This window comes from Ambystoma mexicanum, chromosome 3q, assembly GCF_040938575.1.
Source record: "Ambystoma mexicanum isolate Mex_15411 chromosome 3q, UKY_AmexF1_1, whole genome shotgun sequence".
NCBI classification, from domain to species: domain Eukaryota; kingdom Metazoa; phylum Chordata; class Amphibia; order Caudata; family Ambystomatidae; genus Ambystoma; species Ambystoma mexicanum.
In genome coordinates, this window is record NC_090926.1 from 591,490,509 (window position 1) to 591,515,208 (window position 24,700).

The 24,700-nt window shown below is 49.0% G+C and overlaps 1 protein-coding gene across 9 annotated transcripts in view; it reads left to right on the forward strand.

The window, feature by feature from the left end:
* The window catches only part of EP300 (E1A binding protein p300), a 744,806-nt gene that overhangs the window by 392,799 nt on the left and 327,307 nt on the right, over window positions 1-24,700 (forward strand). For all 9 annotated transcript variants that reach the window (XM_069654423.1, XM_069654428.1, XM_069654427.1 and 6 more), the window contains one exon: window positions 20,168-20,313. In XM_069654423.1, coding sequence (XP_069510524.1) covers window positions 20,168-20,313 — 146 coding nt within the window. The remainder of the gene's footprint in view (window positions 1-20,167; window positions 20,314-24,700) is intronic.

The following is a 24,700-nucleotide window of genomic DNA, read 5'->3' on the forward strand; positions in this document are numbered from 1 at the left end:
CTGCTCTGGCCTCTCCGCCTGACGAAACTGGCTCCTTCCATGCCGTGATCGCCAGGGCATCCGAGCTCTTACAGCTCTGCCCCGAAGAACAGAAGGACGGTTTCCTCTATCAATGGCGTGAGGCCAAGGGGAAGACGGTCCTCTTGGGGCTGTTATTTAACGACCTCTGGGAAGAGGGGCTGACGCTCCTGAAGAACCCGTCCACGACCCCTGCTAAGAGAGACCAGTACGAGAAGAAGCATCGGGTCCCGGATTCCACCCCCATGTGCCTTAGGGCGCAGCCGACCCCTGGATTCGTTCGGCTCAGCGAGGGCGACGGCTTCAACTTGGACCTCCCCACCGGACGGCGAAGGGAAGAAATTGGACGCTATGGGACGACGGGTCATCTCGTCAGCGGCGACGATTAAAGCCGCTGACGAGATGACCCGTGGCCCACTACGACGGGGAGCTGTGCTTTAAGATAGCTCCTCTGCTGGACTTCCTCCTGGGGGACGAGGGCTGAGGCCCTGGAGATCCTGCAGGAAGGCGAGGTGGCGTCGGACCATGCCATAACGGTGGCCACGGACATTGCTGACACCGGCTTCTGCCAGATGGGCAACAGTGTTTGCCTTCGCCGGCGTGGTTGGCTCGGACGTGCAAACCAGAGTTTTGGACATGCCTAGGCCGACACGGAGACAGCGCGGGCCTTGGGAGTTTTGCATCAACAGCGGCTGCTCTTTCGGTACTCCGGAAGCAAGGTGCCTCACAAGGATTTGGCGGCGGCTCCTCAACGTACCGCCAGGTGGCCCGCTCCTTGTCGCAGGAGGCCTACAGAGGACGCGTCCAGTCAGGAGGATCTCGTCGTAAAGGAGGCCAAGGCCGCAAGGCTGCTACCAAGCAGGACTGAACCGGCCGTAGCTTCGGGCCCCCACCTAAGCACCCCTGTGGGAGGCTGGCTGGCGAAGTTCGTCAGCGTTTGGGAGTCCATCTCCACCGACCGATGGGTGCTGGATGCCCTGGCCCGCAGGCACTCTAGAGTTTCTAAAGAAGTGCCCTCGCATTCCACTCGTGACTAGGAAGGAAAAGCACGTCCCTCAACTGCTGCTGGAAGTAAGGGCGATGCTGAAGAAAGCCATCTAACTCGTCCCAAAGAGGCTCAGGGGCGCGAGTGTACTCGCGATACTTCTTAAGAAAGACCAGCGGCTGGCGACCCATCCTAGACCTTCGTCGTTTAAACAAGTACATCAAGCCCCAGAAGTTCCGGATGGTCACTATCCAGCACGTGCTGGGGCAGCTGGAGGAGGGCCACTTGCTATCGTCGCTGGACTTTTGGAGGATGCCTACTTCCACATCCCCATTCTTAAAGGACATCCAAAGTTTCTCTGATTCGTAGTCCAAGGACTGCACTACCAGTTCAAGGCCCTCCCCTTCAGATAGAAATCGGCACCCAGGGTATTCACCAAGTGCCTAGCACCAGTGGCGGTGCGGCTGCGCCTGCAGGGGATCCAAGTCTACTCCTACCTGGACCTACCTGGACGATTGGCTCATCCGAGCAAGGACAAGAGAACTTCCCGCCAAGCACACAGCGAAGACCGTCCAGCTGATCACGGATCTGGGATTTTCCATCAACTTCGCGAAATCCCACTTGGTTCAGCCGCAAGTCGCACTGTTCTGCGAGCCAGGCTCGACAGTGGCACGGTTGGCCTCACCATCGGGGGAAAGGACAGCCATCCTGGGCAAGGTGCAACAGCTGTCGACCATGGACGTGGCCAGGGTGAGATCCATCAAGTCCCTTCTCGGCATGATGTCGTGTATCTACCTCGTGCACCTGTGCAAGCTGCCGATGCGTCCACTGCTGGATGTTGGATGCAAACGGCGGTTGGATGCAAAAGGCCGGCAGCTTCGAAGACAGGATCTCGCTCAACGAGACCTTTCGTCAAGCGAACCGATGGTGGGGCACCCCCGTGCATCTCACGGCAGGTATGGACTTCCGGACCCCAACACATCAGGAGACGGTGACGATGTCCTGGAGCTCTGAGCCGTGTTCTGGGCCCTCGGGTCGTTCCTTCTGTCACTCAAGGGCAAGGTGGTAAGGATCTTCACCGACAACACCACCACGATGTTCTACATCCGGAAGCAGGGAGGCACCAGATCCCCAGCCCTATCCAAGGAGACTCAGGATCTGTGGCACTGGGCCGTGACCCAAGGGATGTTTCTGGTACCCTGCCACCTAGCAGGAATAAAGAACACCATCACCGACTCACTCAGCAGGGAGCTACGCTCGTGCCACGAGTGGTGGCTGCAACAGGATCACGTGAATCTGCTATTCCAACGATGGGGCAGTCTCCAGATCTACTTATTCGCGATGGCGACGAACACCAAGTGCCGGAGGTTCGCCAGCAGGTTTCGCCAGCCGGGGAGCATGGGCGATGCCTTTTCATTCCCCTGGGACGGCCTGTTCTTCTATGCGTTCCCACCGTTGCTGCTGCGACTCATCAACCAACTCAGACGGTCCCGGTGCAGGATGATCCTTGTCGCACCGGCGTGGCCGAGACAGATCTGGTTCACGGACCTTCTGAACATGTCCGCGTCAAGTCAAACTGCCGACGGACGCGGACCTCCCCTCCAGAGAAGGAGGCGCCATCCTCCACCACAACTCGGGGTCGCTGCCCTTGCAGGCCTGGCTCCTGCAGCACTAGAGTTTGGAGGGTACGATATCCCGGCGGATGCAAGGAGGTGCTTGCAAAGGCCAGGGCGTCCTCAACTCTCAAGTGCTATGGACACAAATGGAAGAGGTTTTCTGTCTGGTGCCGGGCACAGAAGATAAATCCTCCATCAAGATCCATCTGGCGGCTATCTCCCGCTACACCAGAACACCGGGGCGCTCATTCCTGTGGTCCCATCACCTGGTGAAGGAGGTCATGAAGGGACTGTTCCGATTGTTCCCGCCGGTGAAGGCTCCGGCCCCGGCGTGAGAACTCAACGTGGTGCTGATCAGGCACATAGGCCCGTCATTCGAGCCTCTGCATTCGACACCGTTGAAGTTCCTGTCGTGGAAAACAGCGTTTTTTGTGGCCATCACCTCCGCACGAGTGGGAGATCTCCAGGCCCCCATACCTGACTTTCCACAAGACGAGGGTGGTGCTGAGGACGCACCCCTCCTTCATGCCTCCTGGAGGAGGTGTGCGTCCTCAGGTGCTGTCTGACTTCCATCTCAATTAGCCCTTGGTGTTAGCGGTTTTCTTCCCGTCGCCGGCCGAGAGGACTTTGCACTCGCTGGATGTAGCTAGAGCGTTGAAGCGCTGAAGTTCTACGTGGACAGCACAAAGTGTTTTCAGAAAACATCACAGCTGTTTGTGAACTTTGGACCTGTGAACCAAGGGAAGGCCATCTCAAAGGCCTCCATTTTCAAATGGCTCTCCGGCTGCACCATGCACTGTCACCGGTTGGCAAACCGACCGTTGCCCAGCCGTCCGAGAGCCCATTCGACCAGAGCGATTGCTGCTACCACGGTGTTCCTATCTGGTGTGCCCCTGCTGGACATCTGCAGGGCTGCTACGTGGAGGTCGACGCACACCTTCACGAGATTCTACTGCGTCGACCGGGATTCCAAGGAGGAGTCCAGAGTTGGCCAGGCTGCGCAACCTGTTCGCCTGAAGGTGTGCCTGGTGAGGAGGTAAGAGATGCTTAATGTTGAGCCTTGCCACCTCCCATGGTTGTGCATGTGTGTACTGCTATGTATTCTTGTTTCTGATGTTTGTTAATCTGCTTAGAATCACATGCTGTGCATAGGTCCGACATCCAGTGGTCACTGCGGAGTATTGCATTTTGTTTTTCGTAGTCGAAAAGGGACGTCGACAAGGCGTGTCTGAAATACTATCCCTATAGTGACGTGCGTTGTACCCACAATCCCTCACGCGTCGAGGTCCCACAGATTGTTTTTTTCTGCCCAGCTACTGGTCGCCTTTACGCGGAGCTCCTCGAGAGACATTGCAGATTACTTCTCCTCGACCTTTGGTCGTTTTCCTAATTAATATATAACACATCGATCCCTCCCTCGACGCAGTTGTGAAGCTGTCTCCACCGAGCAAGATCTTCGACGGAGGGGACGAGCGGAGGCGATCCTTCAGCGTTGCCGAACACGTGGCCTGGCCTTGCAGGCCAAATACAGTAACGAGAGTGGGGTCGTGGGACATCTCTGGTTTTCTGAGAATGCCTTTCCTTTTCCCCTTCCTTTCCCTTGGGGTCGTTATCACGATTTATTGCCTCGGCTATGGAGAGGACACCCTTTAGGTTTTGTCCGCTTTGCAAGGGCGAGTTTACTTGGAAGGACAAGCATTCACGGTGTAACCGCTGCTTGCCCCTCGATCACAAAGAGGAGGGTTGCACGGCTTGTCGGCTTCTGAAGCCAAAGACTCTAAAAGACCGTAGGGTCAAGAGGTGGGCGGCCTACGCTATGTCGAAGGCCGATTCTTCACCCGCCGCTGCTACCACCGACAGTGACGAGGAACGTGATAACACGACCTCCGCTACGGAAGTCGTAGACCCCTCTAAAGAGCGCTCACGCTCTTCGTCTGTCCCAAGCCCCGACGGGCTCGGCTCACGCCCTGCTTATGGGGATGAACACCCCGGCGACACTGACGCACACGATACCACACATAAGCACACAACCCATGGCTCTTCTTCATCGAAGACGAAGAAAGCATCAGCGCCCAAGGAGAACCAGGTTGCACCGGCGGCCTCCTCGGACCGTTCAGGTTCGAAGCCCCTCTCGCAACCGCAGCCGCGACCAGCGACTGGGCTTTCGGCAAATAAGGGCGCCGCCCCAAAACCATCGGCCGGCACGCACCAGCAGAGAGCGCACGCCGCCGTAGAACGATCGACACCCGTAACGTCGAAACCACAGCCCAAAGCTGACAAACGAGTCGCAGAGAGCTTGGCGAGGATCGTTGTAGCCGATGCCCAGAAGCGTACGCCGAAAGACACGTCGAGCGCTACACAAAGGTCGAAAGGCACGCCGAAAAAGCCCGAAGAAAGACCGGGACTACCCCCTTCAGTCGGGGGGACCCCCAGCACACCAGAAGGCTTTTCGGAAGGCGACGGGACACTTTCCTCGACGTTATGGGAGAGGTCGAGCCGTTTTCAGCTAGATGACACTAATTTTCCCCCGCTAGACCGCTCAGGGGTACCCCATGAAACCATGGAAAGGCTCCATCTCTGCATGGAGAGAATGGAGAGGTTTATGAAGACCCAGAACCCTCCTACTCCCAAGAGAACAAGAGAAGGGCCTCAGGAGGACCCCATGGCCAAATTCCCGAGACTATTCAATCCCCAGCAGGACAGAGCCTCAGATTTCCATAATGTGTATGACCTCACTGGTGAGGAACAATACTTGGAGGAGGATGAATTTGTGGACGATTAAGAGGGACAGAACCAGAAGGAAGGTCTGGAAGACAGCCCAGACATGGTAGGAGAAGGCTTCGGAGAAAATCCAGAAGAAAGACCTTCTCAATCCCCAATCAGTATATTCGGACACTGATGTCCTGAACCTTAATCCTCCTGACAATTCACCTGTTAGAAACACGTCTCCCATTGACGATCAGCCCACATTCAATGCCCTGTTGCGCAGAGCAGCAGCACATTTAGAACTGGACACTGGGGAGATCGCTCCTGAAATAGACTTTGTGGAAAGAGTAATTAAGGAGAAACCCTCGGTCAGCCAGACCATTCCCCTCCTCGCTTCAGTGAAGAAAAGAATCATCCCTTCGCTATCCACACCCGCACTAATCAGAGGAGTTAATCCAAGAATTGAAAAACTTTTCACTCCTTCACCCTCAGACCCGCTGTACATCAGGGGACATTCCATTCCGGATTCCCTTGTAGTAACTAATACAAGGAAGAGGGCAGGGGTGCCGCTGTCCACCAGCGAGGCACCACCTGACGAGGAGGGCAAGAGGTTATATGCCCTTGCAAAGAGAGTCACATCCTCGGCTGCCTTTTCAGCAAGAATTGCGAACAATTCTTTGCTAGCTAGCTACGCAGACGCGCAGTGGGCCAAACTGCGCAAAGACGCCGAAGAAGCGCCGGAACCTCTACGTACACACCTGCTATCAACTATTGGCGAAGGAACCCAGGTCAACCAGAGTATTGTAAAGAACTCTCTGGATGCTGCAGAGACAGCGGGACGTTCCCTGGTTCAGGGAATACTCCTAAAACGCCATGTATGGCTGCGCAACTCAGGGTTCAAACCGGAGACACAGGCGTCTTTAATAAATAAAGCTGTTGAAGACTCAAACCTCTTCGGGAAAGCGGTGGATGAGGCTCTGGAGATGGCTAAAAAAGAGTTTGATACAATCAAAACTCTTGACCAGATCTCTAAGCCCACTACCAGACTCGGCTATGGCAACAAACGCTTTTTTCGTGGCCAACGCCAACAGCAGAATCAGCAGCAACACTACCCTGCCACCAATTATCAGACCAATAGTGGGCAGTACAGCCAAAGAGGCCAGCGCCGTGGCAAAGGGAGAGGTCGGGGGTCCACCCCCAGAGGCTCCCAAGCCCCCAATAACACCAAGTGACGCGAAGATTCGCCTCCCCTCCCATGCAACACCGGTCGGGGGCCGGATAACATCCTTTCTTCCAGCATGGGAGGGAATAACGTCAGACCGCTGGGTACTTTCCACCGTAGCCCACGGATACTGCATCGAATTCAACGGTTCCCCAACATACAGACCCCCGAGGGGACGACGCATGACACCGGAACACCTTGCCATCCTTCTCCAAGAAGTACAACTGCTGGAAAAAGGAGCCATAGAGGTCGTGCCTCTATCTCAGGTAACGGAAGGTATTTATTCAGTGTACTTCCTTGTACCCAAAAAGGATCTAACCATGCGCCCTGTATTAGATCTGCGCCCAGCGAACAAGTTTATCAAACCCCAGAAGTTTCATATGGTGACCTTACAGGAAGTGATCCCACTGCTATCACAGGGAGATTACATGACAACATTGGACATGAAAGATGCATACTTTCATATTTTAATGTTGCCAGCGCACAGAAGATACCTCAGGTTCATGATAGAGGGCAAACACTACCAGTTCAGAGTGCTACCCTTCGGCATAGCATCGGCACCAAGGGTATTCACGAAGGTACTGGCAGCGGCCCACCTACGCAGGTTGTCCATCCCAGTTTACCCTTACCTCGACGACTGGCTCATAACAGGGGATTCTTACGAAACATGCTTCTCCAATACCCAAAAGACTGTAGACCTTTTGTTCCAGTTGGGCTTCTCCATCAACGAAAAGAAGTCCAGCCTAGACCCCAGCCAAATCAAACAATTCCTAGGGGCTCTAATTCAAACAAAGGACGGCCTCGTCTTCCCCTCCGAGAGGGTCCAAAACATGCTGTTTCAGATCCCTCAATATGTGACCGGTCGAGAGGTGACGGTACGCAAAACAATGCACTTGCTAGGCATGATGGCGGCGTGTATTTATTTGGTACCTCACGCGCGCCTGCGCATGCGCCCTATGCAAGAGTGGCTCAACAGCCAGTGGTGTCAGGCCAGCAGACTATGGGACGATCTAGTGGTGGTCTCGCAGGCCTTGGCTCTCTCGCTACGGTGGTGGACAAAGGAAAACCTGGAAAGAGGGAAACCCTTTGCCACACCCGCGGCGGAAGCCACTCTAACCACAGACACATCCCTCACAGGATGGGGGGCTCACCTATCCCATCAGACTGCTCACGGAGTGTGGACTCCGAACGTAGCATCCAAACACATAAATCTACTGGAGCTACTAGCTGTGTTCAAGGCGCTAAAAGCTTTTCAGGAACACCTACAAGGCAAGACTGTGTTGGTCCTTACAGACAGCACCACAGCCATGTACTACATCAACAAGCGGGGGGGCACCCACTCTGCAGGACTGTCCAAACTGGCCCAAAATATATGGAAGTGGGCTCTCAAACAAAACATGTTCCTACTGTCACAACATGTACCAGGGGAACTCAATCTGCTGGCAGACAAACTCAGCAGAGATTTCCCCCTGCCCGAAGAGTATGAATGGCGACTGCACGAAGACATCGTCTTCGACGTCTTCACACAATGGGGATTCCCAGAAATAGACCTGTTCGCAACCCTGGAGAACTCACAATGCCAAAGTTACGCCTCCAGGTACCCCCAGAACCAATCCAAGGGGAACGGTCTGTCGATGCAATGGTCAGGGAAATTTGTTTACGCTTTTCCCCCCGACTCCCCTTCTCAACAAGGTGGTGCACAAGATGCACCAGGAACAAGTGACCATGATACTGGTGGCCCCAATGTGGGCCCGACAGCCATGGTTCGCTCACTTGATGGAGATGTCTCTATCTCCCCCAGTGAAACTCCCCTGCCCGTACAACATGCTGTCACAAGACAAGGGCAGGACTCTGCATCCATGCCCCCAGAACATGAACTTAGCAGCTTGGCTCTTGAGATCATAGAATTCGGACATCTACATCTCCCGCAGAGATGCATGGACATCCTCAGGGAAGCCAGAAAACCTAACACTCGCCACTGCTATTCTAGTAAGTGGAAGAGATTTGTCATCTGGTGCAGAGGAAAAAGCATCAACCCGATTGATTGCTCTCCCACACATATTGTTCTATACCCACTTATTGGATTCAGGTCTTGTGTTCAATTCCATTAAAGTCCACCTAGCGGCACTTTCTGCATACACCACTTCCCAACTCAAGGTGTCGTGGTGGAAGATCCCTGTTATAAAGGCCTTCATGGAGGGAGTAAAGAGAATACACCCCCCGATAGCTGACCCAACTCCCGGATGGGACTTTAACGTGGTACTTACTAGACTCATGGGCTCACCATTTGAACCCATGCACAAAGCATCTCTTAAACACCTCACTCTTAAGACTGCTTTTCTAATAGCTATCACCTCCATCAGGAGAGTAAGTGAACTACAGGCTCTTTCTGTTCTAGACCCCTTCGTTACAGTTCAGAGATAAGGTGGTTCTACGCACGCACCCAAGGTTTGCTCCGAAATTCATCTCGAAATTCCACGTAAACCAGTCTATAGAACTGCCAACCTTCTTTCAAAATCCTTCCAACTTGGGAGAAAAAACTCTGCACACACTAGATGTGCGCAGAGCGGTCATGTTCTACATGGAAAGAACCAGACCACTGAGGAAGACTAATCAGTTCTTCGTCTCGGTGGCAGCAGGAAGAGAAGGGGATGCAGTTTCAAAGTCCACTATTTCTAGATGGATTGTTCAATGCATCACTCTCTGCTATACTCTTGCTAAGAGAGAACTGCCCTTCAAGCCAAGAGCACACTCTACTCGAGGCACGGGGGCGTCCATAGCATTCATTGCAAATGTTCCCCTTGAGTCCATCTGCAAAGCGGCTACCTGGAGTTCTGTGCACACCTTTACAAAACACTACTGTCTATATGCACACTCGAGATCTGACTCCCAGGTGGGACAGGCAATATTAAGACATCTTTTCTCTACTGTTCCTTCTCATAACCCACCGCCAACTCCGGGTACTGCTCGCTAGTCTATGCACAGCATGTGATTCTAAGCAGATTAACAAACATCAGAAGACAATGCATTACTTACCGTAAAAGCATTTCTGATGGTTGTATCTGCTTAGATTCACATGCGCCCACCCTTCCTCCCCGCTCGGATGGAAGGAACATAGACTTCCGTTTATATCTCTTTTCTGTACTCACGTCTAGAAGGCTCCCTCAGGGCAGAAAAATACAAACAGAGGGACCTCGACGCGTGAGGGATTGTGGGTACAACGCACGTCACTATAGGGATAGTATTTCAGACATGCCTTGTCGACCTCCCTTTTCGACTACGAAAAACAAAATGCAATACTCCGCAGTGACCATTGGATGTCGGACCTATGCACAGCATGTGAATCTAAGCAGATACCGTAAAAGCATTTCTGATGGTTGTAAGTAATGCATTGTCATTCATGAGCATGTGAATCCATGCCAGACCCCATGCTGGTGAAGGAACAAGTTATTTACCTGTAACTGTGAACCCTCCCTCCTACTCCTCTGCGGCTCTTCTCTAGGTCCTACTGCCACTTTACGTGCTACCAAATCCAAAGATGGCTGCCAGAGGAGAGGCTTAGGTAGAGGGCAGTCATTGGCTGGGGCAGTATGACCCAGAGACCAGTGATTGGTTATTAGGAGAAAGACAGTTCAGAAACTAAACTGAAACTGATGTTTTTCTTTAGAGGATTCCCAGCCTGACAACAGGGAATATTCATGAGCATGTGAATCAATGCCAGACCCATGCTGGAAAACAGTTTCAGGTAAGTAACTTGTTCGTTCCTGCCGATCTTGCTGTTCCTGGGCCTTATCATGGGGACAAGAGGGAAGGATGTCTGGGGACTCCTGCACTGCACAAAAAGCTAGCAACTTGCAATTCATCGATTCCGGTAGCTGTAGTAAAGCACACAAACTGGTGTGCCTCTCCCTGGTTATTCGATTTCCTGCAGCACTCTGAGGAAAATACAACCAACTCTGAGAATGGTATCCTGGTGGCTTATTGTCGCGTTGATTTGTCCGACCAACTTAAAGGGAGAAGTCGTTCTTGCAGGGCTTCTGTGTCGAGATGAACTTAGCGATTCAGACCTGCAGCAGGGCTTCACCGGGCAAACCAACGGTCCAAGAGCTGCAGCAGCCGTCCTCTTCAAGCTCGGTTCCTTCGTTCCAGTGGTGGTCTCTGCCTGCCAAGCCAAGAGACGCACCTTTTATTCAGTTCTCTCCTATTCTTTCCAGCCTAGCTGTCACTCACCCGGCAGGGTGGCTGTCCTTGCTTGACAGTCAGCCAGCCAATCACGCCAGAGTGCATTTGGGTCTCCTAGGAGACTAAGCACAGGGAGTTTCGGGCACCTCCGTCACGTCCTGCCCACCCCAAACACTTGGGCGCCAATGGGGGGGGGGTCTTCAGTCCTGAAGCCCGCCAAAGGCGAATGAATAAAGGAACCAAACCTGGTTCGGTGCGCAGACACTCTAGAAGGACCTGTCCAAAATGAAATGGCGAAAAAAGATCAGGACCTGTTTAAACAAAGGGGGCTCAGGCGCCATCTTGAAAAACATGGCTCCCGCCATTTAACGCTGCCGGTGTTCGCGGTCGGGAAAAATCATGGTAGTTCGTTTTAAAACCACTGCCACAAGCCATTTCCAGAGGAAAGGGTAGTATTTGACTGCTACATGAGTATCTAGACACGGAATATTAAGTAACCCCTCCAGCACTCTATTGTAAGATAGGGTGTGCTGGGTCTAGGAATTTAGAAAGACTAGTATTTATGCAGCACTTACTTGTACCATGGGACTGCATACACTGGCGTAGTGCCTGATGCAAAAGGCGGATGCAGCACAAACCCTGGGCAAGCGCGTCTGCACCTCCGTCTCAGAAGCAGTCACAAGTCTGTGATAGTGTTCTCCTGGCGGCAGTGTAGATGATCGTAGATAACCTCAATCTGTAAAAGTTATGAGTCCAGGATCAAAGGGATGTACTGGGATTCTGTCTATATCCGTGATGTAGGTAGTTCTGTTAGTTGTGTAAACGTTTGCCTTTGATGCTGGACTCATCACTCTTATTGATTGAGGAGATTATCTACGATCATCTACTTTGGCGCCAAGAGAACACCATCTAGATGGCGATTGCTCCAACATAAATCAAGATGTCATCCACGCGGGTTATAACGAAACATTAACTTAAGAAGATTATCGAATAGCTGTTGGATCTAAAGACTAAGCGCAGAGGGGATTTGTCCGAGAATATCCATACTCCTCCAACATTTTGTATTTAGGAGATTGCGTTGCTCACCCCATCCTTATGCGAGGCAACATAGTCGGCAGTTGAACTCTGTCCTGATGAAGGTCTGCAGAATTGAAGGTCAAGAGATGTGATGCCCCATTTAATATCAACCTAAACACGTGTCGACTCTTAAATCTTCTTAACAGATATAGAGGGATACACTTGTAAAATAGAATGGGACTAAATGTTTTATGTATTTTGCTTTGTATGATATGGTGACACATGACACTGTTTTTTGAACATATTAGCGAGTCCATGTGCATGAAGAGTGTGAATAAACATGAATGGGTTATTATTGATGTGCCTTTAGATAAGAATTTTTTGTTTTATTGACTTGTGATGAATTAAAATCATTATCTGTGAACTACTGAAACCTAAGACTGAATATATTGTCATCTTTCATCTATTGGTCCATCTTTTGTTGTAACAGTGTTAAGCCACAACCTATGGGGCGAAGCAATACCAAAGTCAATGGATGTAGAAGAGTGCCTTTAGGGAGCGAGGACGGCCAAAGTAATTTGGACAGTCTATGGGTCTGAACTTTTTGGAGAGGTCTTGCACAATGTTAGTTCAGAAAAATTCCCTGTAGGGCCACAAGCAGTTAAGCCTGTGTAAAATAAGTTGAAATCAACTCATGGTAGGTGCAAGCCTCAAGTGAGACAGCACGACTTAAGTGAAGAAGGTAAATGCTCCCCACTCCCAACAGTACCTCTGGTTAGAAGAAAAAGGTGGTCCAGCTGGATTGCCTCCTGCTACAGCCAGGCAGACCCTGGTTACTGAGCTTCAGTCGTGGGGACCGGAGGTGTAGGATGTCTGGAGGGCTCCTGCGGAAGTACTCGGGAAGGTAGTCTGCAGCTACGGGCTCTTTTCATTTCAACGGTACTTTGTGGTATCAGTGCTTGGTAAACACCAGTGATGCAGCATGCTGGAAATCGGTTGGACTTTCCTTTCTCCCTTGGTCCTGCACTCTGTTGAGGGGACTTCTGGATCGGGATTTCCTGCGTCCGGAAGGTCCTTAGGAGGTTCCTGGGGCTTTTGGCTGGATTCGTTCCGCAACAGATGTTGCAGTCTACTTTGGACACTCGATCCCTGGCATCGGGCTTCTGTAGAAACGAAGAGGCACAGCAAGTCTGGTATGGTGCCAAGGGGAGTTTGTCTCGGTGGGGGGAGAGGGGGGGTTAGTTGGTCCCACTAACCCAAGGGGGAAAAGTTGTTCCAGCGGATCTTCTGTGTCGAGGTGAAATAGGTCAGCACAGCAGCATGTCTACACCGGGCAATTGAAGGACCAGGAGGTTGCAGCGTGCTTCATTCACGGTTTCTTCATCAGATGTTCCTACAGTGGTTGACTCTGCCTGTAGTCCCCAAACCCTTGCCTTTTAAGTAGGTTTCCCCCATTCATGCACAGGCTAGGATGTCAATTACATAGTAGCGTGGCTGTCTTTTAAGGACAGCTAGCCAATCGGGACTAGTTTCATTCAGGCATTCCTAGAGACAAAGGACGGGAATTTCGGGACCCTACATCGCATCCTGTCCTTTCAGACATAATGGAGCCAGTGCGTGCTTCAGGGCTGAAGCCCGCCAAAGGCAAGACAAAGTGCTCAAACCTGTCAACGCACAGAGTAAAACCCAAGAAAGACCTCAAACAAAAAATGTCGAAAAGGGACGACCGGGCCATGTGACAAAATGGTCACCCATTGGTTCTGTACTGCTGCTGAGGGTTCAGTCTGTGGTACAACAGCACAATGGTAGTAACATTTAAACCACTGCCACCAGCCATTTAAAGTAGTGAGAGTAACATACAAATGTTAGTCTCGGGAGGATAGCTCACCAGCAACGTGCTCGCCTTGGGAGCAAGATGACACAAAGCAACACAGGTTCGATTCCCAGGTCCGCGCTTAGAAACCTCTGGGTCTTAAGCTCATTATAAATAGCCTATCATACCATATATACATGAGAAGGTAGGATAAGGGGCTGCTAGGCAACTCCCCCCAGCACTCCACATAAAATGGTGTGCTGGACCTACAAAGAGAAAAGGTAAGTAAAGTCAATTTCACTTTACTATTCTTGGGAGCAGTAGTTTACACAAGAAATGGCATTTAAACGTTATGTGAAATCTAAAGGCTTTCTTTGTGACGCTGCACTGAAGGTGCTGTGTCACCATATAAAGTAGATGCCTATGGAATTGGTCAGACTCCAAATCCGGAGGAAACACATAATCCAAAATCAGGTCAAAACATGCGAGAGGGTGAGCAAAAGCGTCTCACTCCAGGGTAAAAAAAAGTCCTAAAGTCCAGCAAAAGAGCTGGGGGTCTCGAAGGTTGAAGGGAATTAGCACAGAAATGAGAATTATCCCTAACAAGCGCCACATTCTGAATTTATATATATGCATAGTGTGGATTTAGTGGTATTGCTTGCCTACCATTTTCATAGGCAAAGTGTGTTCATGCCTAATAACATAGTTTTTGTATACTTTCATGCCTAACTTGCATTACTAGAGTGGTCTCTTTTTGAACCAATATGCCTGCCCCACATTCACCTAACTCTAGGCCTTACTCCTCAGCCATCTACCTTCATAGTTTGGCTAGGCCTTGGTGTATGTTGCCTGTTCACTAGCTAAGGTTGGCCTCTCAATCTTCCCCCAGCGTTGATTCTGAAAATCCATTTTAACACCATTGCAGTCTAATTTCTTTTGAGTGATATATTTTTCTACCAATAAGTTAGATGGTTACATGGCCCCCACCAGAGGGTTGTGCAAACACATCCCTAAAATTGGGATTTAGTGGCATTTTGAGGTAAAAAAAAAGATGGTGCACAAGGAATGCCCTGGATAAATTTACAAAACACGGTTCACTGGGCCTGTACTATGCACTTTAAAATAAGATGAACAAAAATGTTAATAGAAACAAAAGAAATGGCAATGCCAATTGCCCCTGCTGCACTTTACTGGTAAACATAAGGGCTGACCAGTGTCTCCAAAATGAGTTGAGCAAGGCATGCAAAACTAGTCTTTACTTGCCTCGAAAGTCAGGTCCCTGTTAAAGCTGTTGGGTATGTTTTTCTAATGTTCAACTGGTGTGACTTTCCAAGACAAATCTCTTAGTATTGGGGACCCAATTCTTAATATAGGTCTGTTCTACACAAGTCTATACTCTTACCTTAGGGGGTAATGTGAGCTGTAGAGCAGTACACTGAAATCAGGAAACACAAGGATCCAAGTAAACACTTATACACTTAGTTATATTAAATTATTTATATACAAACACAAGAGGCAAATCAGACTAAAAAAGGCAGCTAAAAATAACATACAATGGAATGAGCTTTCTATGCTCCACAGTTCAGCACATGGAGTGACATCAATAAAGGTCATCAATAGCATATATCTTTTATATAATCTATATCCTTTACACATTTGAGTTTGGGAGGGAAATTTTGAGTTGGATCGAACACACTTTAGCAACTGTCTTTTCTCCCAGAGGGATGCAGGTAGTCTGTTTCTTAGCAGAAAAAAAGTATTAAACAATTTAAAACCTATGGAGGAACCGGCACCGCCGAAGCCAGAAGGGTTGAGAAGAGACGACTTCAGGGTACCTGGATAACCCAAGTCTAGTGGAGAGTTCTAGTTCTGATGCAGTTCAGAGAAAGTTAATTAGTTCTTGAATTCCAGGAGCGCAAGAGGAGCCTATGTGATGGTGCACAAGCTGCACGGCCTGCACGAGTGAATTGTTGTGAACTCTAGATGGGTGAAAACAGCACTTCCCAAGCCAGGAAGCACTGGAAATGGCACAAGGTAGTTGCACCCCAAACCCCACAGTACCTTAAAGCTGAAGACCATTTTCCAGCTGGCCTCCTTTTTGATGCAGACCCCAATTCTTGCTCCTTGGTCATGGTGATGAAAGGGGGACCTTTGGCAGGCTTTTGCGACCGGTCTCAGGAGATGGTCTCGGCAGCAATGGATTCCACTCACATAAGTGGCTTTGTGATTTTGGTGCCTTTTTCTCGGCGCCAAGGATGAACAAATATCTCCAGTTGGATTTTTCTCACTCGGTCCGGATCTCTGGTGAGGGGACTTTTACTCAAGAATTCCTGCTTCTGTAGGACCCCAAGGATACCTGCGAAATTTCTGCCGGATTCGTTCTTTGGAAGACTATGCTCTTGGTGATGGTCCAGGTATCCCAGGTTTTGGGATATTGCAGCCCAGGAAGGCCCCCGCAAAGTCGGTGGTTAATCCATTATGAAGCAGGCCTGGAGGCTAGCTGGTCCCACCACCTAAAGGGAGGAAGTTTTCCTAACCGGATCTTCCCAGTCCCCTTCAAGGCTTCACCATTGCTTTCCTGGTCCTGGTCGGTGCTGCTGTCGTCGCTGCTCGTCCTTTTCGTTGGATGTCCTGTTCCAGTACTCGACTCTGCCTGTAGTCCCAAATCCTCAACTTTTATGCAGAATTTCGTTACTTCAGTCATACAGCTGTCAATCACCTGGGGGTGGCTATACTCCGGGACAGCCACCCTGTTAGAGTTGGTTTCAGCCAGGCATTCCTACAAAGGACAGCAACGTTTTGGGCTCCTCGATCACTTCCTGCCTTCTCACACGCTGAAGCCTGCCAAAGACAAAACACACAGGACTCAAACCGAGTCTATACGATAAAGTAAAAGCCCAGAAGGAACTGAAGAATGAAAACTGGCGAAAAAAGACTAGGGCACTTGTTAGGCAAGATTGTTTGCAGTACCCTTTGGGAGATTACACCAACCCTGTCCTCTTGGCGATGGGTAACCAAATCTTTGGTACAAGTCTGTACTACACAGGTTGGTAGTCTGGCTGAGCAGCCAGGCTTATCTCAAGAGGGGTCAATGTGAGCAGTAGGGTTTTTACAGATTCACAGTGACAAGTATTCAAATAAATACACTCTAGGTTTCTTTATTAAACAATTATGAATGTATTTAAGTTGAATAAGCTGCCTTCAGAAGGGAGTAATATATATGTAACACAAAAATACACTTCAAAATACACTTTTAAATACACGCTCTTAGTTTAGCTTAATCAGCAAGTACCCATTTGGGATGGCACACAGATGGTTCCTACACCCTGAGGTGACTTGTAGAACTAGAATACTGTGAATATTAATAATCACTAGTACATTTAGAGCAATACTGAGTTTGGTGTGAGAAGGGTTTGGGAATAAAACGAAGGTTAAACAAATATTCTGAAGCAGGTACATACTTTGGAACCCCCCCCCAATGCGAAGTAAATTAACTCTTTCCTGGAGGAAAGGTAACGCACAAAGTCGGAGTTAAGAAAAGTCTCTCAGGGAGCCAGGCCAGACAATCTTAACTGTGCAAAAGTCTAGGTGAGCTGAAGTACTTCTTGCAGTAAGTCTTGCACAATGTTTTAGAAGTTTCTGTATCAAATGAAATCACTGTAAGGCCACAAGCTGGGACACTTGTGAGGGGCAAAGCTGCAAGCAACACTGCAAAAGCAACCAAGACAAGTCTCAACTGAGAACTAGCAAGGCTACGTGATGAGAGGCAAGTCCCCTTAGTTTTACAGTACCTTTGGTTCGAGGAAATTGGTTCCCGCTGGCTTATGTTACTGTGTAGGTCTTCAGATCCTGTTGTTCCTGGGCCTCAGTCGTGGGGACAAGAGGGAGTACGTCTGGGGACTCCTGCACTACGAATGGAAAGTGGGCGGTAATTTGCAGTTTCAGCTCCTTGCGACGCTCGCAAATAGCACCACTGCAGTTCTCGGATACCACTATGGACTTTCCTCTAATCTGGGGTCCAGCACTCGGTGGTGGCTCAGGCTTGGTCAGTCCTGCTTCCTGGGTGTCCGGAGGATCTTCCTGGAGCTTGGTTATGAATTAGTCACTCACTCGATTCTTCTGTTCCTCTCCCTGGCACTTCGGTTCCTGCAGCAGCAATGGAAGTACAGCCAGCTCAGAGGATTTCCAGAGGAGCTCGTCCTGGGGTCGATTTTGGTCCCATCAACCCAAGGGAGAAGTCGTCCTTTGCAGGGCTTCTCTAGTCGAGGCGAATTCATAGCTTCAGCACTGCAGCAGGGCTTCACCGGGCAAACAACCGGTCCAGGAGTTGCAGCATCCGTCTCTTCCAAGTCCTTCGTATTCCTTCGTCAAGTGGTCGACTCTGCCTTCCGAGCAAAAAGCCTTGCCTTTATGCAGGTTTCTCCCATTTATTTGCAGTCTAGCAGTCAATCCCACAGCAGGGTGGCTCTCCTCTGTGGACAGCCCTCCTGCCAATCACCCTTGGGTTCATTCCTGTAACCAAGGAGACGAAGCACAGGGAGGTTTGGGCACCTACCTCGCTTCCTACCCTGCTAGACACTCTGGAGCCAGAGGCAGGCCTCAGTTGTGAATCCTGCCAAGGACAAAACGAACAAAGGGACCAAACCTGGTTTGGAGCGCCAAGTAAATCTCAAGGACCTTTCCAACGAGAAATTGTGAAAAAAGATGAACGGGTCCATTTTGACAAAATGGGCACCCATGGATGCTTTACTGCAGCTGCAATTGCAGCCTGCGGTAAAAACACACAATGGTAGGAAAAAGTAAACCACTGCCACCAGCCATTAATGGTAGAAAGGGTAACATAATGTCACATGTGAAACTAGACAAAGGGGATACGAAGTAACCCCTTCAGCACCCTATTATGAGTGTGCTGGCTCTAGAAAGTTATAAAATGTAAGTAAAGTCAGTTTCACTCCACTGCTCTTGGAAACAGTAGTTTCACCAAGAGACAGTATTTAAACCTTTGGGAAATCTAAGACTTCCCTGTGCCACTGTACTGAAGTTACTGTATCACAATGTAAAGCTGATGCCTATGGAGCTTGTCAGACTCCAAAGTCAAAAGAGAAACAGTCCAAATCACAGAAAAATACATGAGTGGTAAAAGGGTCTCACTCTCTGTTACAAATTAAAGTCCTAAAGTCCAGCAAATGAGCCTGGGGTCTCTAAGGTAGAAGGGAATTGACACATTTCTGAGAATTCTCCCTAACATCACTTTTGGTAAAATGGTCAGCCATGGGTGCTGTATTGCAGCTGATAAATCAGCCTGCTAGTTCCCTGTAGTAAATGTAGTAAAAAGTAACCACTGTCACCATCCATTTAAGTTGGTCAGTTTAACAAAAAGTTACTTGAGAAGGGTGGTGTGTGCTGGAGCCACAAAGGAAAGGGTAAAACAAGTAATCCTACTATTCCTGGTACTGCAATTCTCACAAGAAAAGGTATTAAACCTTAGAGAAGTCCAAAGGACCTCTCAGTGGCACTGTACAGAGGGTGCGATGTGGTGTTATGCAAAAATCGGGTGTCTATGGAGTTCATCAGACTCCATAAAATAGAATCCAAAAATCCTAGTAAGTGAAAATAAATGCGTGAGTGGTAAAAAGTCCCACTCGCTCATGAGTTGAAACATTAAAAGGTCCGGAGTCCAACAAAAGTGCTGAGGGTCTCTACGGATAAAGGGAATTAGCACAGAACTGAACATTCTCCTTGACACAAGGCATAGCCAAATGGCTGGTGGTTCCATTAAGGTCAATGGAAGGAAAGTTGCCCAAAAAAAAAACTTTTGAAGCACTTGCTTGTAAGGTAACTCTCCTGTCAGAATACACCAAATCCACAGAACTAACCTCCCTTGGTCTCTCTTCATACTTTCTGACATAGATAGACCTTTTTTCTTAACTGTGATTGCATTTTCTCTTCTAGGAAAAACTCTTTACTGACCTCTCGTCTTTTATCCATCAATATTTGCACATTAGTTGTCCAAACATGTACACAGGTTACTCCCCTGTTAGTGTGGTGACTTCTCTCATACCTTTTCTTATAGAAAGTTTATATTTTTATGAAAGTTTGTGGGCATATTTGGTATTCATGAAAATGTGTACTGTACCGGTTGACCACCTCACTCCATGGGCTGAGTTATACCTGTGCAGATGTGCCACCACTTAGAGCCTTGTGAGCTTAAGGTAATCATTGGTACCATGAGTCATGAAAAAATACCTAATGACCCTGACCACAGGTCTTACCGAAAATGTCCAGAAGAGCAGGTCACCCCACACCATGATTATGATTTCTGTATACTTGAATGAGGAAAGCTTGATTGTATAGTCAAAGTAGCTCGATTTGTTTAAGATATGAATATGTATTTGCCTGCCTGCGCCCACGTTGCAACATTAAGTTTAGATGCACATGATGGAGAGACTTAATTTTCCTCATCACCTTCCTCACCCCCCCCCCCCCCCCCCACCCCGGCATGCACGTGTTCCCATCAACTCCTACTAGCCAGATTCCACTTTCTCCCATTGTCTTATTGCTATGCTCCTGCTTTGCTAGTCTAAGTCTCCTGTATTTGTTCCTTTCAGGGATGAGCCAATTTGGACAGATGGCGATGTCAATGCAGTCTATGGGACCCCGGACGGCAGCTCCTCTTCAGCACCCTGGTTTACAGCACACTGGACCCCAGCACCAAGGGCCGATTGGGCAGGTGATGCCCATTACCCAACAGCAGGTCTGTTTTTCTGACGGAGTGACTTTAAACCTAGTATCCATCCGGTAACCAGAACACATGTCTTTGCCACAGGCCCATTGATTTGCAATTATACACAGATAACCAAAGGGTCATGATGAAGCCAAAAGCTAGTCAGTTAACAAAATGTGCTGGACAAGCGTGCTTTCTTCCTCTTCCTATTGTCAACTGTTAAGTAATAATTGGTGCAGTCACACTGTGTGAGACTACATAAGACTTATATGCTTGGTATTAGGTAACCTACATTTTGGTATAAGTCTCTAGTACACAAGTTGGTAGTGTGACTGAGCAGCCAGGCCTATCTCAAGAGGGATAAATGTGAGTTGTAGAGCGGAAATCAGTCAATACAAGTAACACCTACACTCAAGGTTTGTTATAAATAGTTATTTAATTAACATTAATTTTAAATAAGCATTTTTTTAAAGGCAATTTGTTGTGACAATTCAAGTAAGCTTTTGGAAATACTTGACAATGAATAAAGCTGGTGAATATATGGATATGCACAATACACTTCTCCACCATGAAGTGACTTGAATTACAAGGAGAGTATCTGCATTTATATATTACACCAATACTTTGTAAACACATGGTTGCACAACAAAATGGTTGTTGGGTAAAGTTTGAATGCAGTACCCTCTGGGAACATTACAAACAACTATGACTACAGGTATAGGCAACCCAACCTTTGGTATAAGCTTGTACTACACCGTTTTGGTAGTGTTGAGCAGCCAGGCTTATCTCAAGATGGGAAATGTGAGCAGTAGTGGGGTTACACAAAGATTCACAGGTATTCAAATAAACTTACACTCAAGGTGTCTTGCATACTAAACCATCAATAATTGATCAGTCAGTTAAAAAGCCTTCTTTAGAAGGGAACAATATACTAGTAACACACAAGTACACTTCAATACTGTACATTCTGAGTTTCTGCATCAGACAAGGCCCTTTGGGATGGCCCACAGACACAACCTACACCCACAGGTGACTTAAATGATAAGAGTGCTGGGAACATTAATACCTTATTGTTGGCATACAGAATACTCTTTAAAAGTAAGTAAAAGGCAAAGGATATTAGAACACAAATTTTTACAAATATTCATAAGAAGGGCAAATACTTTTAGATAGCAATAGAAAAGTCATTCAATTCAGTAGGCTAAGCCAAAGTCAATAGGCCAAAGTATTTGTATAGGATGCAACACTTCAGGTACGTAAATGGAAAAAGTCTTTGCACACGTTCTTAGGAGTTTTTGAGAGAAAGAATAATCAAATGTAGGTCCACAAGCAGATTAGACTTGAGTTGTAGAAGTTACATGCACTTCCACAGTAAGAGGTAAATTCTCTTAGACTTGTTTTACAGTACCTTAGTAAAGAAGAAAAAGATGCAGCTGAAGACTTCTGTTCTGGTACAGCTGATCTCACGGTTCCTGGTCCTCAATCGTGGGGACAAGAGGGAGGACGTCGGGGGACTCATGCACTGTATTAGCACCGTCAAAGCTGGCAACCGGTGTTAGGCAAAGTTTGTATGCAGTACCCTCTGGGAACACTGAACACAACTAGGACTACAGGTGTAAGCAAACCAACCTTTGGTATAAGTCTGAACTGCACAGTTTTGGTAGCGTGTTGAGCAGCCAGGCTCATCTCAAGAGGGGAATGTGAGCAGTAATAATGTTACACAGAGGTCTACAATCACAGGTGTAGAAATAAACTTACACTCAAGGTTTCTTTGATAAATACTTTTCTGTTTGTTAATCTGCTTAGAATCACATGCTGTGCATAGGTCCGACATCCAGTGGTCAAAAAGGGGACGTCGACAAGGCGTGTCTGTAACACTATCCCTATAGTGACGTGCGTTCTACCCACAATCCCTCACGCGTCAATGTCCCTCAGATTGTTTTTTTCCGCCCAGCTTCTGGTCGCCTTACGCGGAGCTCCTAGAGAGACATTGCAAATACTTACTACGGACCTCGGTCCTTAATTATACTTATTATATTGTTAAAGATCCCTCCCCTCGACGTTAGCTGTGAAGCTGTTTCTCCGCCGAGCAAGTTTTCGGCGGAGGGGAAGAGACGGAGGAGATCCTTCGGCGCTGCCGAACACGTGGCCTGGCCTCGCTGGCCAACATACAGTAGGGAGAGTGGGGGTTCGAACTTTTATCTTCTCTTTGAGAATGTCTTTCTTTCTCCCCTATCTTTCCCTTGGGGTTGTTATCACCAGGTATTATTGCCTCAGCTATGGAGAGGACGCCTTTTAAGTTTTGCCCACGCTGTAGGGGCAAATACGCTTGGAAGGACAAACACAAGCTCTGTAATCGTTGCTTGCCCCTCGATCATAAGGACAGCTGCGCGGCCTGTAAGCTCTTGAAACCAAGAACTCTTAAAGAACGAAAAGTTAAAAGGTGGGCGGACTACGCTATGTCGAAGTCAGTTTCCTCACCCGCCGCCGCTGTTATAGAAAATGACGAGGAGGGTGATAACTCGACGTCCGTTACGGAAGTCAACCCCCAGAAGGAGCGCTCGTGCTCCTCGACGTCCGGCCCCGATGGGCTTGGCTCACGCCCTGCTTATGGGGATGAACACCCCGGCGACAAGGACGCACATAGACCCCATAGGCCTAAGCAGACAACCCACGGCTCTTCTTCGTCGAAGACGAAGGATCCATCAGCGCCGAAGGGGACGCAGGGCACTCCGGCGTCTACCTCAGACCGTAAGGGTCTCAAGCCCCACCCGCAAACGGAGCCGCGACCAGCGATTGGGCTTTCATCAAACACGGGCGCTACCTCAAAATCATCCAACGTAACGCTCCATAGAGCGGCCGTCGAGGAACAACGCGTAACGCAGGCAACGTCGACACCAGAGCCCTCTACTGACAAACTCGTTGTCGAGAGCCTGGCGAGAATTGTTTCCGAAGACAAACGTAAGCGGACGACGAAACAAACGTCGAATACCGCACAAAAAGCTATGGAAACGCCGAAAAAGCGCAAGAGTAGCCAGGAACTGCCCCCTTCATCTAAGGGCACTTCTGAACTACCGGAGGGCTTTTCAGAGGGCGACGGAAACCTTTATTCGACGTTGTCGGAGCGTTCTAAGCGTTTTGAAGGTGAAGACACTGATTTCCCCCCACTAGACTATTCAGGGGTCCCCCATGAGACCCTTGAAAGACTCCATTCTTGTATGGAGAAAATGGAAAGGTTTTTGAGAAGCCAAAACCCACCCACACCCAAAAGACCAAGAGAATGGCCCCAGGATGACCCTAGGGTCAAGATTCCTAGGCTGTTTCCCCCTTCTACAGACGTATATGGCCTCACTGAAGAGGAGCAATACCTCCAGGAAGATGAGGAGTGTTTGGGTGGAGAGGAAGAACATGAGGAAGAGGGGTTTGAAGAAGATCCTTACACTAGTGCAGGAGCTTTTGAAGAAGATAAAGCTACCTCGCAGCCCTGGCAATCCCCATCAGTGCAGCCTTGGCAATCCCCATCAGTGCACTCAGACCCTGATGTCTTTCACCCTTCTCCTCCCAAGGATTCACCTATTGGAAACACCTCTCCCATAGATGACCAACCTTCACTTAATGCACTATTGCGCAAGGCAGCAGTGCATTTTGAAATAGACACTGGGGAGACTCTTCCTGACATAGACTTTGTAGAGAAAGTTATTAAAGAAAAAGCCCCTGTTAGTCAGTCTATTCCGCTCCTGGCTTCTATAAAGAGAAGAATAACTCCTTCCCTTTCCAATCCTGCCTTAGTCAGAGGGGTCAACCCTCGGATAGAAAAGCTCTTCAGCCCTTCGTCCTCTGACCCTTTGTACATCAGAGGACATTCTATTCCGGACTCCCTCGTAGTTACTAATGCAAGAAAAAGAGCGGGGGTACCACTATCCACTAGTGAGGCACCACCTGACAAAGAGGGCAAGAAGCTCTATGCACTTGGGGGCGACCTCCGCCGCCTTCTCCACTAAGATTGCAAATAACAATTCCCTACTAGCTAGCTACGCAGATGCACAGGGAGCAAGCTGCGCAGCGAAGCAGAGGACGCACCAGAACCCCTGCGTTCACGCCTGTTAGCTATAATCTCATAGGGAACTCTTGTAAACCAGGGCATCGTAAAGAACTCCTTAGATGCCGCAGAGACGGCTGGCCGTTCCCTGGTTCAGGGAATACTTCTCAAACGCCAGGTTTGGCTGCGCAATTCGGGTTTTAAGCCGGAAACCCAGGCTTCCCTGATAAATAAGCCCATGGAACAAACACATCTGTTTGGGGAAAGCAGTTGATGAGGCCCTAGAACATGCGAAGAAAGAGTTTGATACCATCAAGACTCTTGACCAAATTTCTAGGCCCCCTAACAGACGCAGCTATGGCAATAGACGCTCCTTTC